Source organism: Coregonus lavaretus (assembly GCF_964263955.1).
Source record: "Coregonus lavaretus genome assembly, chromosome: 14".
NCBI lineage: Eukaryota > Metazoa > Chordata > Actinopteri > Salmoniformes > Salmonidae > Coregonus > Coregonus lavaretus.
The window spans coordinates 40,849,214-40,862,710 of record NC_140001.1 but is presented as its reverse complement, the minus strand read 5'-3'; the positions used below and the strand labels follow the sequence as shown (position 1 = coordinate 40,862,710).

Genomic DNA, 13,497 nt, shown 5'->3' with positions numbered 1-13,497 from the left:
AACACATAATCAACTCTACATGAATAAAAGCAACAAATTCCAAGTTCTGGTCTAAGTCCTAATCCCAATTGAGATGTTGTGGTAGGACTTGAAATGAGCAGTTCATGCTTGAAAACCCACAAATGTCGCTGAGTTAAAGCAGTTCTGCGTGCAAGAGTGGGCAAAAATTCCTCCACAGCGATGTGAGAGACTGATCAACTGGCACAACCAGTTATTGCGTGTAAAGGGGAAATTACTTTTTCACGCAGGGGAATTGGATGTTGCATAACTTTGTTAATTAAATAAGTATACCTTTTTTTATTTGTAAACTCTGGTTCCCTTTAATCTAATACTAGGTTTTGGTTGAAGATCTGATAACATTCAGTATCAAAAATATGCAAAAAATAGAGAATCTGAAAGGGGACATACTTTTTCACGGCACTGTATATATCAAACCACACTGAATGTAAACATTTGATATGTTGAGTCATCTCTTCTGAAGTCACTTTAATACCCTTTAGGGTTTGCATTAAGAAATGAATAAAGAAAGCCCATCAACATTACTTTGACTGAAATGTGTGGTTTGAACCGTAACTGTCATTTTAAAGATGGAATATTCCTCCGACTCATCACTTGAACCTTAGACATGTCAGCCACAAGAAAAATAACCATCAAACAAACACTGGATCAAATGAATCAGACAAACATCTCATTTGTGGACGTAGAGCCTTGAATGGCTAGATGTTTTGGATCATACTTATTTCATTTAAAGACTCTTCGCACTTCAGCAAACTGTCACTGTTGTTGTCCTGCCTGTTTGGGGTTCCTCTCCCCCTCAGGCCAAATGGAGGTATTTGTTGTTAACATGGAGATTTGTGATAGATGGTTTCCGTGGAGATGTGCTGGAATGATAACATTAGTGTCTTCAGCTGTGTTAGAGGATGAATCACTGCAGTCTCTGCTTATTCCGATTGGCTCATTCCCCCATTCAGCCGTTTGTCCTCTCCACAGTCTTGTGTTTTCTGCTCCATCATCTCACAGAGCTTCTCTCACTTCTCACCAGAGAGGGAGCGCACAAAATTAGTTTTTCGGGGCATTGCTTTACTTGTGCAACAATCAACCTCAGAGGATTCTCATTCTGCAGTTTAATACGCCAAGTCACAGGAACAGTTAACAGTTATATGGAACATCAGTCTCTCAGGATACTAGAATTAATAATAAAGCAATAGTTTAGAAATTGACACTGTTTTTTGTGTGTTGTCTGTTCCTTCCAGAGTTTTGTTGTCATTACAAGAAAAAGTCATTTAGGAAAACTATTGCTCCGGGGTAATCTCATGGAGAGACAACAATAACCGTGCTATCGTAAGGCAAATTGCAACTGTGGCTCGCTCGCACTCACACTCGCACATTGATTGACCCAGACTAAGGAGTCTTATTTAATTGAGTTTTGTGTGTGTGTTGCAGCTGGCGTCGGGCATCTACAGCTTTGCCTGCTCCCTGTGGAGCCACCACACAGACTGCTTCCTCCAGCAGGTCCTAGCCGTGGATCAGGCCCATGCCCTGAGCTCACTGGAGAGGACTCTGCTGTCACTGAAAGGTAGGTGGAATCTTTCACACACACACACACACACACACACACACACAGTTCTGATTGACTTGTATCTAAAGTTCATTGTTTACTTTTTCCTCCTAGTTCTTCGGAAACTGACGGTCCATGGATTCCAGGAGCCACAACAGAATATGGAAGTGATGGTGAGTGTGGAAAACCAGGAGAAAGTTATTCGGGAAAGAAGCAAAGATGGGATTTGGCAAAAATGTCTCTTCTCTGTACTCTACACATACAATTATCTGTAATGTCCCTCAGCCGAGCAGTGAATTTCAAACACCGATACAACCACAAAGACCAGGGAGGTTTTCCAATGCCTCGCAAAGAAGGACATCTATTGGTAGATGGGTGGGAAAAAAAAGCAGACATTGAATATCCCTTTGAGCATGGTGAAGTTATTAATTACACTTTGGATGTTGTATCAATACACCCAGTCACTACAAAGATACAGGTGTCCTTCCTAATTCAGTTGTAAACTGCTCCTGGATTTCACCATGAGGCCAATGGTGACTTCAAAACAGTTAGAGTTTAATGGCTGTGATATGAGAACTGAGGATGAATCAACAACATTGTAGTTACTCCACAATACTAACCTAATTGACAGAGTGAATTGTCAGGACTAGGGAGTTTTTATGATAAAAAGAAACGGAATACAGCTAAGCACAGGCAACATCCTAGAGGAAAACCTTGTTCAGTCTGCTTTCCAAAAGACTGCGACCCAAATTCACCTTTTAGCAGGACAACAACCGAAAACACAAGGCTAAATCTACACTGGAGTTGCATACCAAGACAACATTGAATGTTCCTGAGTGGCCTAATTACAGTTTTGAGTTAAATCGGCTTGAAAATCTATGGCAAGGCTTGAAAATGGCTGTCTAGCAATGATCAACAACCAACTTGACAGCGCTTGAATAATTTTCCAAGTGTGCGAAGCTCTTAGACTTACCCATAAAGACTCACAGCTGTAATCGCTGCCGAAGGTGATTCTAACATGTAATGACTCAGGGGATTGAATACTTATGTAATCAATATGTTTTTATTTTTTTATATACAATGCATTCGGAAAGTATTCAGACCCCTTGACTTTTTCCACATTTTGTTACGTTACAGCCTAATTCTAAAATTGATTGATGATGAAACAATAATATTTAATCTACACACAATACCCCATAATGACAAAACGAAAACAGGTTTTCAAAATGTTTAGCAATTTTATAATTATTCTATTGATAATGTAAAATTAACAGCCATACAGAAGATGCAATTAAAGACTTTAAGTCCGGGAAAACTCCAGGGTTGGATGGCATACCAGTTGAGGTATACCAAACTTTTTTTTTGAAATACTCAGAGGACCGTTATTAGCATGTTTTAACCACTCTGATGTAAATGGTAGATTGTCAGACACTCAAGGTGGTCTGATTTCATTATTACTGAAACAGGATACAAGTGGGAAATATAAAGATCCAGTCCATAAAAAAAATTGGAGGCCCCTTAAACTTCAGTGTTGTGATGCAAAAATTATAGAATTAAAAAGGTACAGTGCCTTGCAAAAGTATTTATCCCCCTTGGCGTTTTTCCTATTTTGTTGCATTACAACCTGTAATTTAAATGGATTTTTATTTGGATTTCATGAAGTGAAGTGAAAGGAAAAAAATAACTTGTTTCAAAAAATGCTAAAGAATAAATAACGGAAAGTGGTGCGTGCATATGTATTCACCCCCTTTGCTATGAAGCCCCTAAATAAGATCTGGTGCAACCAATTACTTTCAGAAGTCACATAATTAGTTAGATTGCACATAGGTGGACTTAATTTAAGTGTCACATGATCGGTCACATGATACTAACTGTAAGTCGCTCTGGATAAGAGCGTCTGCTAAATGACTAAAATGTAAATGTAATGATCTCAGTGTATATATACACCTGTTCTGAAAGGCCCCAGAGTCTGCAACACCACTAAGCAAGGGGCACCACCAAGCAAGCGGAACCGTGAAGACCAAGGAGGTCTCCAAACAGGTCAGGGACAAAGTTGTGGAGAAGTACAGATCAGGGTACACATCCCACGGAGCACCATTTTTAAATCCATTATTAAAAAATGGAAAGAATATGGCACCACAACAAACCTACCAAGAGAGGGCCGTCCACCAAAACTCACGGACCAGGCAAGGAGGGCATTAATCAGAGAGGCAACAAAGAGACCAAAGATAACCCCGAAAGAGCTGCAAAGCTCCACAGCGGAGATTGGAGTATCAGTCCATAGGACCACTTTAAGCCGTACACTCCACAGAGCTGGGCTTTACGGAACAGTGGCCAGAAAAAAGCCATTGCTTAAAGAAAAGAATAAGCAAACACGTTTGGTGTTTGCCAAAAGGCATGTGGGAGACTCCCCAAACATATAGAAGAAGGTATTCTGGTCAGATGAGACTAAAATGTAGCTTTTTGGCCATCAAGGAAAACGCTATGTCTGGCGCAAACCCAACACCTCTCATCACCCAGAGAACACCATCCCCACATTGAAGCGTGGTGGTGGCAGCATCATGCTGTGGGGATGTTTTTCATCGGCAGGGACTGGGAAACTGGTCAGAATTGAAGGAATGATGGATGGTGCTAAATACAGGGAAATTCTTGAGGGAAACCTGTTTGTCTTCCAGAGATTTGAGACTGGGACGGAGGTTCACCTTCCAGCAGGACAAGACCCTAAGCATACTGCTAAAGCAACACTTGAGTGGTTTAAGGGGAAACATTTGTCTTGGAATGGCCTAGTCAAAGCCCAGACCTCAATCCAATTGAGGATATGTGGTATGACTTAAAGATTGCTGTACACCAGCAGAACCCTTCCAACTTGAAGGAGCTGGAGCAGTTTTGCCTTTCCCATTGGCTAGATGTGCCAAGCTTATAGAGACATAGCCCAAGAGACTTGCAGCTGTATGTGCTGCAAAAGGTGGCTCTATAAAGTATTGACTTTGTGGGGGGGGGGGGGGTGAATAGTTATGCACACTCAAGTTTTCTGTTTTTTGTCTTATTTCTTGTTTGTTTCACAAGAAAAGATATTTTGCATCTTCAAAGTGGTAGGCATGTTGTGTAAATCAAATGATTCAAACCCCTAAAAATCCATTTAAATTCCAGGTTGTAAGACAAGAAATAGGAAAAATGCCAAGGGGGTGAATACTTTCGCAAGCCACTGTATTGTCGGACATTATTCATTCTAATCAGACAGGTTTTTTCCATGGTCGATACATTAGAGATAAGGCAAGTACTGGAAACAATAGAAAACTTAGAAAAATCTGGGAAACCAGGCCTGCTATTCATAGCTGACTTTGAAAAGGCTTTTGATAAAGTACGACTGGAGTTTATATATACAGTGGGGGAAAAAAGTATTTAGTCAGCCACCAATTGTGCAAGTTCTCCCACTTAAAAAGATGAGAGAGGCCTGTAATTTTCATCATAGGTACACGTCAACTATGACGGACAAAATGAGGAAAAAAAAATCCAGAAAATCACATTGTAGGATTTTTAATGAATTTATTTGCAAATTATGGTGGAAAATAAGTATTTGGTCAACAACAAAAGTTTCTCAATACTTTGTTATATACCCTTTGTTGGCAATGACACAGGTCAAACGTTTTCTGTAAGTCTTCACAAGGTTTTCACACACTGTTGCTGGTATTTTGGCCCATTCCCTCATGCAGATCTCCTCTAGAGCAGTGATGTTTTGGGGCTGTCTCTGGGCAACACGGACTTTCAACTCCCTCCAAAGATTTTCTATGGGGTTGAGATCTGGAGACTGGCTAGGCCACTCCAGGACCTTGAAATGCTTCTTATGAAGCCACTCCTTCGTTGCCCGGGCGGTGTGTTTGGGATCATTGTCATGCTGAAAGACCCAGCCACTTTTCATCTTCAATGCCCTTGCTGATGGAAGGAGGTTTTCACTCAAAATCTCAGGATATATGGCCCCATTCATTCTTTCCTTTACACGGATCAGTCGTCCTGGTCCCTTTGCAGAAAAACAGCCCCAAAGCATGATGTTTCCACCCCCATGCTTCACAGTAGGTATGGTGTTCTTTGGATGCAACTCAGCATTCTTTGTCCTCCAAACACGACGAGTTGAGTTTTTACCAAAAAGTTATATTTTGGTTTCATCTGACCATATGACATTCTCCCAATCCTCTTCTGGATCATCCAAATGCACTCTAGCAAACTTCAGACGGGCCTGGACATGTACTGGCTTAAGCAGGGGGACACGTCTGGCACTGCAGGATTTGAGTCCCTGGTGGCGTAGTGTGTTACTAATGGTAGGCTTTGTTACTTTGGTCCCAGCTTTCTGCAGGTCATTCACTAGGTCCCTCCGTGTGGTTCTGGGATTTTTGCTCACTGTTCTTGTGATAATTTTGACCCCACGGGGTGAGATCTTGCGTGGAGCCCCAGATCGAGGGAGATTATCAGTGGTCTTGTATGTCTTCCATTTCCTAATAATTGCTCCCACAGTTGATTTCTTCAAACCAAGCTGCTTACCAATTGCAGATTCAGTCTTCCCAGCCTGGTGCAGGTCTACAATTTTGTTTCTGGTGTCCTTTGACAGCTCTTTGGTCTTGGCCATAGTGGAGTTTGGAGTGTGACTGTTTGAGGTTGTGGACAGGTGTCTTTTATACTGATAACAAGTTCAAACAGGTGCCATTAATACAGGTAACGAGTGGAGGACAGAGGAGCCTCTTAAAGAAGTTGTTATAGGTCTGTGAGAGCCAGAAATCTTGCTTGTTTGTAGGTGACCAAATACTTATTTTCCACCATAATTTGCAAATAAATTGATTAAAAATCCTACAATGTGATTTTTCTGGATTTTCTTTTCTCAATTTGTCTGTCATAGTTGACGTGTACCTATGATGAAAATTACAGGCCTCTCATCTTTTTAAGTGGGACAACTTGCACAATTGGTGGCTGACTAAATACTTTTTTTCCCCACTGTAAATTCCTGGAGCATTTCAATTTTGGAGAATCTCCTGTAAGATGGGTTAAAATCATGTGTAGTAACCCTAGGTGTAAAATAGTAAATAATGACTATTTCTCAAATTTTAAACAGTCAAGAGGAGTAAAGCAAAGTTGTCCACTATCGGCATATCTATTTATTATGGCCATCGCAATGTTAGCTATTAAAATTAGATCCAACAATAATATCAAGGGATTAGAAATCCAGGGCTTAAAAACGAAGGTGTCATTGTACGCTGATGATTCATGTTTTCTTTTAAATCCACAACTTGAATCCTTCCACAGCCTCAGAGGATCTAGATACATTTTCTAACTTCTCTGGATTACAACCAAATTATGATAAATGTACTATATTACATATTGGATCACAAGAAAATAAAAATTTTACATTACCGTGTAGTTTACCAATAAAATGATCTGATGGTGATGTGGATATACTCGGAATACATATCCCAAAATAAATGATCTCACTCCAATACATTTTAATAGAAAGTTACAAAAATTGATAAGATCTTGCTTCGGTGGAAAGGGAAATACCTGTCTATTTGTGGAAAAATCACCCTGATTTAACTATTATCCCAGTTTACCTATTTGCTTATGGCCTTGCCTACGCCTAGCGAACAGTTTTTGAAATTATATGAGAAAAAATATTCAGTTTTATTTGGAATGGCAAGCGAGACAAAATTAAACGTGCCTATTTATATAATGAATATGAATTCGGAGGACAGAAATTATTAAATATTAAAGCATTAGACCTATCACTAAAAGCTTCAGTCATACGAAAGTTGTATACTTCAATCCGAACTGGTTCACGAGCAAATTAGTAAGATTGTCTCACCCCATGTACAAGAATGGCCTTTTCCCCTTTATTCAGATTAAAACCTCTCACTTTCAGTTATTTGAAAACAAATCCTCTCCCAAATATCACTTTCTAAAACAAGCCATAGAATGTTGGTTGCAATTTCAATTTAATCCTCTAGAAACGACGGGACAAATAATGCAACAAATATTGTGGTTAAAGAATTTTTTGATTTTTTTTTAAAGAAAAGTGTCTTCGTAAATGATATAATATGTAGAACTGGTGGAGTTATGTCGCACATGCAGCTAACAAAAACATAAGGAAATGTCTGCTCTACCCAAAATGACAACCAAATAATTGCAGCATTACCGCAAAAATGGAAGAGGAAAGTGGAAGGGGGAAAAAGTAAGGAACTTGTCTGTCAGCCCTGCATTAAAATACCATAATTGGTTAAAGAAAGTTGTGATAAATAAAAAAGTATACCAGTTTAATTTAAGGACCAAAGGATTGACAGCCGTCCCATATACAGTGAGGGAAAAAAGTATTTGATCCCCTGCTGATTTTGTACGTTTGCCCACTGACAAAGACATGATCAGTCTATAATTTTAATGGTAGGTTTATTTGAACAGTGAGAGACAGAATAAAAAAAAATAAATCCAGAAAAACGCATGTCAAAAATGTTATAAATTGATTTGCATTTTAATGAGGGAAATAAGTATTTGACCCCTCTGCAAAACATGACTTAGTACTTGGTGGCAAAACCCTTGTTGGCAATCACAGAGGTCAGACGTTTCTTGTAGTTGGCCACCAGGTTTGCACACATCTCAGGAGGGATTTTGTCCCACTCCTCTTTGCAGATCTTCTCCAAGTCATTAAGGTTTCGAGGCTGACGTTTGGCAACTCGAATCTTCAGCTCCACAAATTTTCTATGGGATTAAGGTCTGGAGACTGACTAGGCCACTCCAGGACCTTAATGTGCTTCTTCTTGAGCCACTCCTTTGTTGCCTTGGCCGTATGTTTTGGGTCGTTGTCATGCTGGAATACCCTTCCACGACCCATTTTCAATGCCCTGGCTGAGGGAAGGAGGTTCTCACCCAAGATTTGACGGTACATGGCCCCGTCCATCGTCCCTTTGATGCGGTGAAGTTGGCCTGTCCCCTTAGCAGAAAAACACCCCCAAAGCATAATGTTTCCACCTCCATGTTTGACGGTGGGGATGGTGTTCTTGGGGTCATAGGCAGCATTGCTCCTCCTCCAAACGCGGCGAGTTGAGTTGATGCCAAAGAGCTCGATTTTGGTCTCATCTGACCACAACACTTTTACCCAGTTTTCCTCTGAATCATTCAGATGTTCATTGGCAAACTTCAGACGGCCCTGTATATGTGCTTTCTTGAGCAGGGGGACCTTGCGGGCGCTGCAGGATTTCAGTCCTTCACGGCGTAGTGTGTTACCATTTGTTTTCTTGGTGACTATGTTCCCAACTGCCTTGATATCATTGACAAGATCCTCCCGTGTAGTTTTGGGCTGATTCCTCACCGTTCTCATGATCATTGCAATGCCTCGAGGTGAGCTCTTGCATGAAGCCCTTCTCACCAAGCTGCTTGGCAATGGTCTTGTAGCCCATTCCAGCCTTCTGTAGGTATACAATCTTGTCCCTCACATCCTTGGAGAGCTCTTTGGTCTTGGCCATGGTGGAGAGTTTGGAATCTGATTGATTGCTTCTGTGGACAGGTGTCTTTTATACAGGTAACAAAATGAGATTAGGAGCACTCCCTTTAAGAGTGTGCTCCTAATCTCAGCTCATTACCTGTATAAAAGACACCCGGGAGCCAGTAATCTTTCTGATTGAGAGGGGGTCAAATACTTATTTCCCTCATTAAAATGCAAATAAATGTGTAAAAAATGTTAAATGCGTTTTTCTCGATTTTGTTGTTGTTATTCTGTCTCTCACTGTTCAAATAAACCTATCATTAAAATTATAGACTGATCATTGTCAGTGGGCAAACGTACAAAATCATCAGGGGATCAAATACCCTTTTCCCTCACTGTAGATTGCAAAATAGTTGGGAAGAGAGTTTTGACGTACCGATTCCATGGCAAATGGTTAATGAACTGATACGCAAAACGACGCCGGATTCAAAACTTACAATTTTTCAATTTTAAATTATTATACAATTATTTAATTTTTTGCCTTTATTTAACTAGGCAAGTCGGTTAAGTACAAATTCTTATTTACAATGACGGCCTACACCGGCAAACCCGGACGACGCTGGGCCAATTGTGCGCCGCCCTATGGGACTCCAAATCACGGGCAGTTGTGATACAGCCTGGAATCGATCCAGGAGGTCTGTAGGGACGCCTCAAGCACTGAGATGCAGTGCCTTAGACCACTGCGCCACTTAATATGGGGGATACAATCTTCCCCGCTCTGCAGATTTTGCTGTGAATAGACATAATGATTAGATAATTTGTTTTGGTACTGTCCATTTGTAGCTTGTTTTTGGTCACAGGTCCAGGAATGACTGAAGGATAGCAATATTTACCAGGAGTTAACCCTGCAGATAGCACTAATGGATGATCTGAAAAGTTATATTCAATCGATCAATAATATAATAATTTTATCAAAAATGTTTATTTTCAATTTACGATCTGTAGAAACAATGAGAATAGAAGGGTTCAGAACTTTTGTGAAACGTCACAGTACAGTTGAAAAATGTATGGCAAGTAGAAATCCAATATAGATGGTGTTAAGAGATAGACAGGAGGGTTTGAATTGAGCTGAAGTTTGGGACTAATAACAAAATAACTAATGTAAAACATTCTGTGTCCATAATAAGTATATAGGTTGAGAACTTTTGTGAAAGAGCACAGTTTGAAAGATATGGCATATACAGTTGAAGTCAGAAGTTTATATACACTTAGGTTAGAGTCATTAAAACTTGTTTTTCAACCACTCCACAAATTTCTTGTTAACAAACTATAGTTTTAGCAAGTCGGTTAGGGCATCTACTTCGTGCATGACAAGTAATTTTTCCAAACATTGTTTACCGATTTTAGATTATTTCACTTATAATTCACTGTATCACAATTCCAGTGGGTCAGAAGTTTACATATACTAAGTTGACTGTGCCTTTAAACAGCTTGGAAAATTCCAGAAAATGATGTCATGGCTTTAGAAGCTTCTGATAGGCTAATTGACATAATTTCAGTTAATTGGAGGTGTACATGTGGATGTATTTCAAGGCCTACCTTCAAACTCGGTGCCTCTTTGCTTGACATCATGGGAAAATGAAAAGAAATCAGCCAAGACCTCAGAATTGTATTTTAGACCTCCGCAAGTCTGGTTCATCCTTGGGAGCAATTTCCAAACTCCTGAAGGTACCACGTTCATCTGTACAAACAAATGTACGCAAGTATAAACACCATGAGACGCATTCTGTCTCCTAGAGATGAACTTTCTTTGGTGCGAAAAGTGCAAATCAATCCCAGAACAACAGCAAAGGACCTTGTGAAGATGCTGGAGGATACGGGTACAAAGTATCTATATCCACAGTAAAACAAGTCCTATATCGACATAACCTGAATGGCCGCTCAGCAAGGAAGAAGCCACTGCTCCAAAACCGCCATAAAAAAGCCAGACTACGGTTTGCAACTGCACATGGGGACAAAGATCGTACTTTTTGGAGAAATGTCCTCTGGTCTGATGAAACAAAAATAGAACTGTTTGGTCATAATAACCATCGTGATGTTTGGAGGAAAAAGGGGGCACTTGCAAGCCGAAGAACACCATCCCAACCGTGAAGCACAGGGGTGGCAGCATCATGCTGTGGGGGTGCTTTGCTGCAGGATGGACTGGTGCACTTCACAAAATAGATGGGATCATGAGGAAGGAAAATTATGTGGATATATTGAAGCAACATTTCAAGACATCAGTCAGGAAGTTAAAGCTTGGTCGCAAATGGGTCTTCCAAATGGACAATGACCCCAAGCATACTTCCAAAGTTGTGGCAAAATGGCTTAAGGACAACAAATTCAAGGTATTGGAGTGGCCATCACAAAGCCCTGACCTCAATCCTATAGAACATTTGTGGGCAGAACTTAAAAAGCGTGTGCGAGCAAGGAGGCCTACAAACCTGACAGTTACACCAGCTCTGTCAGGAGGAATGGGCCAAAATGCACCCAACTTATTGTGGGTAGCTTGTGGAAGACTTCCCGACACGTTTGACCCAAGTTAAACAATTTAAAGGCAATGCTACCAAATACTAATGGAGTGTACAGTGAGGGAAAAAAGTATTTGATCCCCTGCTGATTTTGTACGTTTGCCCACTGACAAAGAAATTATCAGTCTATAATTTTAATGGTAGGTTTATTTGAACAGTGAGAGACAGAATAACAACAACAAAATCCAGAAAAACGCATGTCAAAAATGTTATAAATTGATTTGCATTTTAATGAGGGAAATAAGTATTTGACCCCCTCTCAATTAGAAAGATTTCTGGCTCCCAGGTGTCTTTTATACAGGTAACGAGCTGAGATGAGGAGCACACTCTTTAAGGGAATGCTCCTAATCTCAGCTTGTTACCTGTATAAAAGACGCCTGTCCACAGAAGCAATCAATCAATCAGATTCCAAACTCTCCACATAGGCCAAGACCAAAGAGCTCTCCAAGGATGTCAGGGACAATATTGTAGACCTACACAAGGCTGGAATGGGCTACAAGACCATCGCCAAGCAGCTTGGTGAGAAGGTGACAACCGTTGGTGCGATTATTGGCAAATGGAAGAAACACAAAAGAACTGTCAATCTCTCTCGGCCTGGGGCTCCATGCAAGATCTCACCTCGTGGCGTTGCAATGATCATGAGAATGGTGAGGAATCAGCCCAGAACTACACGGGAGGATCTTGTCAATGATCTCAAGGCAGCTGGGACCATAGTCACCAAGAAAACAATTGGTAACACACTACGCCGCGAATGGACTGAAATCCTGCAGCGCCGCGCACTATCCCCCTGCTTAAGAAAGCACATATACAGGGCCGTCTGAAGTTTGCCAATGAACATCTGAATGATTCAGAGGAGAACTCGGTCAAAGTGTTGTGGTCAGATGAGACCAAAATCGAGCTCTTTGGCATCAACTCAACTCGCCGCGTTTGGAGGAGGAGGAATGCTGCCTATGACCCCAAGAACACCATCCCCACCGATGATGGACAGGGCCATGTACCGTCAAATCTTGGGTGAGAACCTCCTTCCCTCAGCCAGGACATTGAAAATGGGTTGTGGATAGGTATTCCAGCATGACAATGACCCAAAACACACGGCCAAGGCAACAAAGGACTGGATCAAGAAGGAGCACATTAAGGACCTGGAGTGGCCTAGCCAGTCTCCAGACCTTAATCCCATAGAACATCTGTGGAGGGAGCTGAAGGTTCGAGTTTCCAAACGTCAGGCTCGAAACCTTAATGACTTGGAGAAGATCTGCAAAGAGGAGTGGGACAAAATCCCTCCTGAGATGTGTACAAACCTGGTGGCCAACTACAAGAAACGTCTGACCTCTGTGATTGCCAACAAGGGTTTTGCCACCAAGTACTAAGTCATGTTTTGCAGAGGGGTCAAATACTTATTTCCCTCATTTAAAACGCAAATCTGGATTATTTTGTTGTTATTCTGTCTCTCACTGTTCAAATAAACCTACCATTAAAATTATAGACTGATCATGTCTTTGTCAGTGGGCAAACGTACAAAATCAGCAGGGGATCAAATACCTTTTTCACTCACTGTGTGTGTGTGTGTATGTATATATATATATAATTTATATATTTTATTTATTTATTTATTTGCGGGGGGAAAAACATGGGGGATTGGATGTGATGCAGACAATTACATTGATGGAAGTTACAATCTATCTGCAATATTAAAGCTGATCTACCCCCTAAAAATAACAATGACCCCAAAAATGTACATAAGTAAATCAGATCCTTTAAAATTGTCTGACTTGAGCCAACATGTCAATTACATTAACTTTACAAAAATCATGTGATCAAAGGCTATGAAGTTTTGACTGCAGTCGACTGCAAGTTTCTGCAGTTGCTCTTCACCAACTTCATCCTGCAGCCATCGCCAACATTGTGGGAGGCTC

General features: G+C 40.7%; 1 protein-coding gene across 1 annotated transcript in view; it reads left to right on the top strand.

The window, feature by feature from the left end:
- The window catches only part of ipo11 (importin 11), a 228,248-nt gene that overhangs the window by 44,969 nt on the left and 169,782 nt on the right, over window positions 1-13,497 (top strand). The window contains exons 6-7 of the mRNA XM_084176960.1: window positions 1,444-1,576; window positions 1,673-1,731. Coding sequence (XP_084033086.1) covers window positions 1,444-1,576; window positions 1,673-1,731 — 192 coding nt within the window. The remainder of the gene's footprint in view (window positions 1-1,443; window positions 1,577-1,672; window positions 1,732-13,497) is intronic.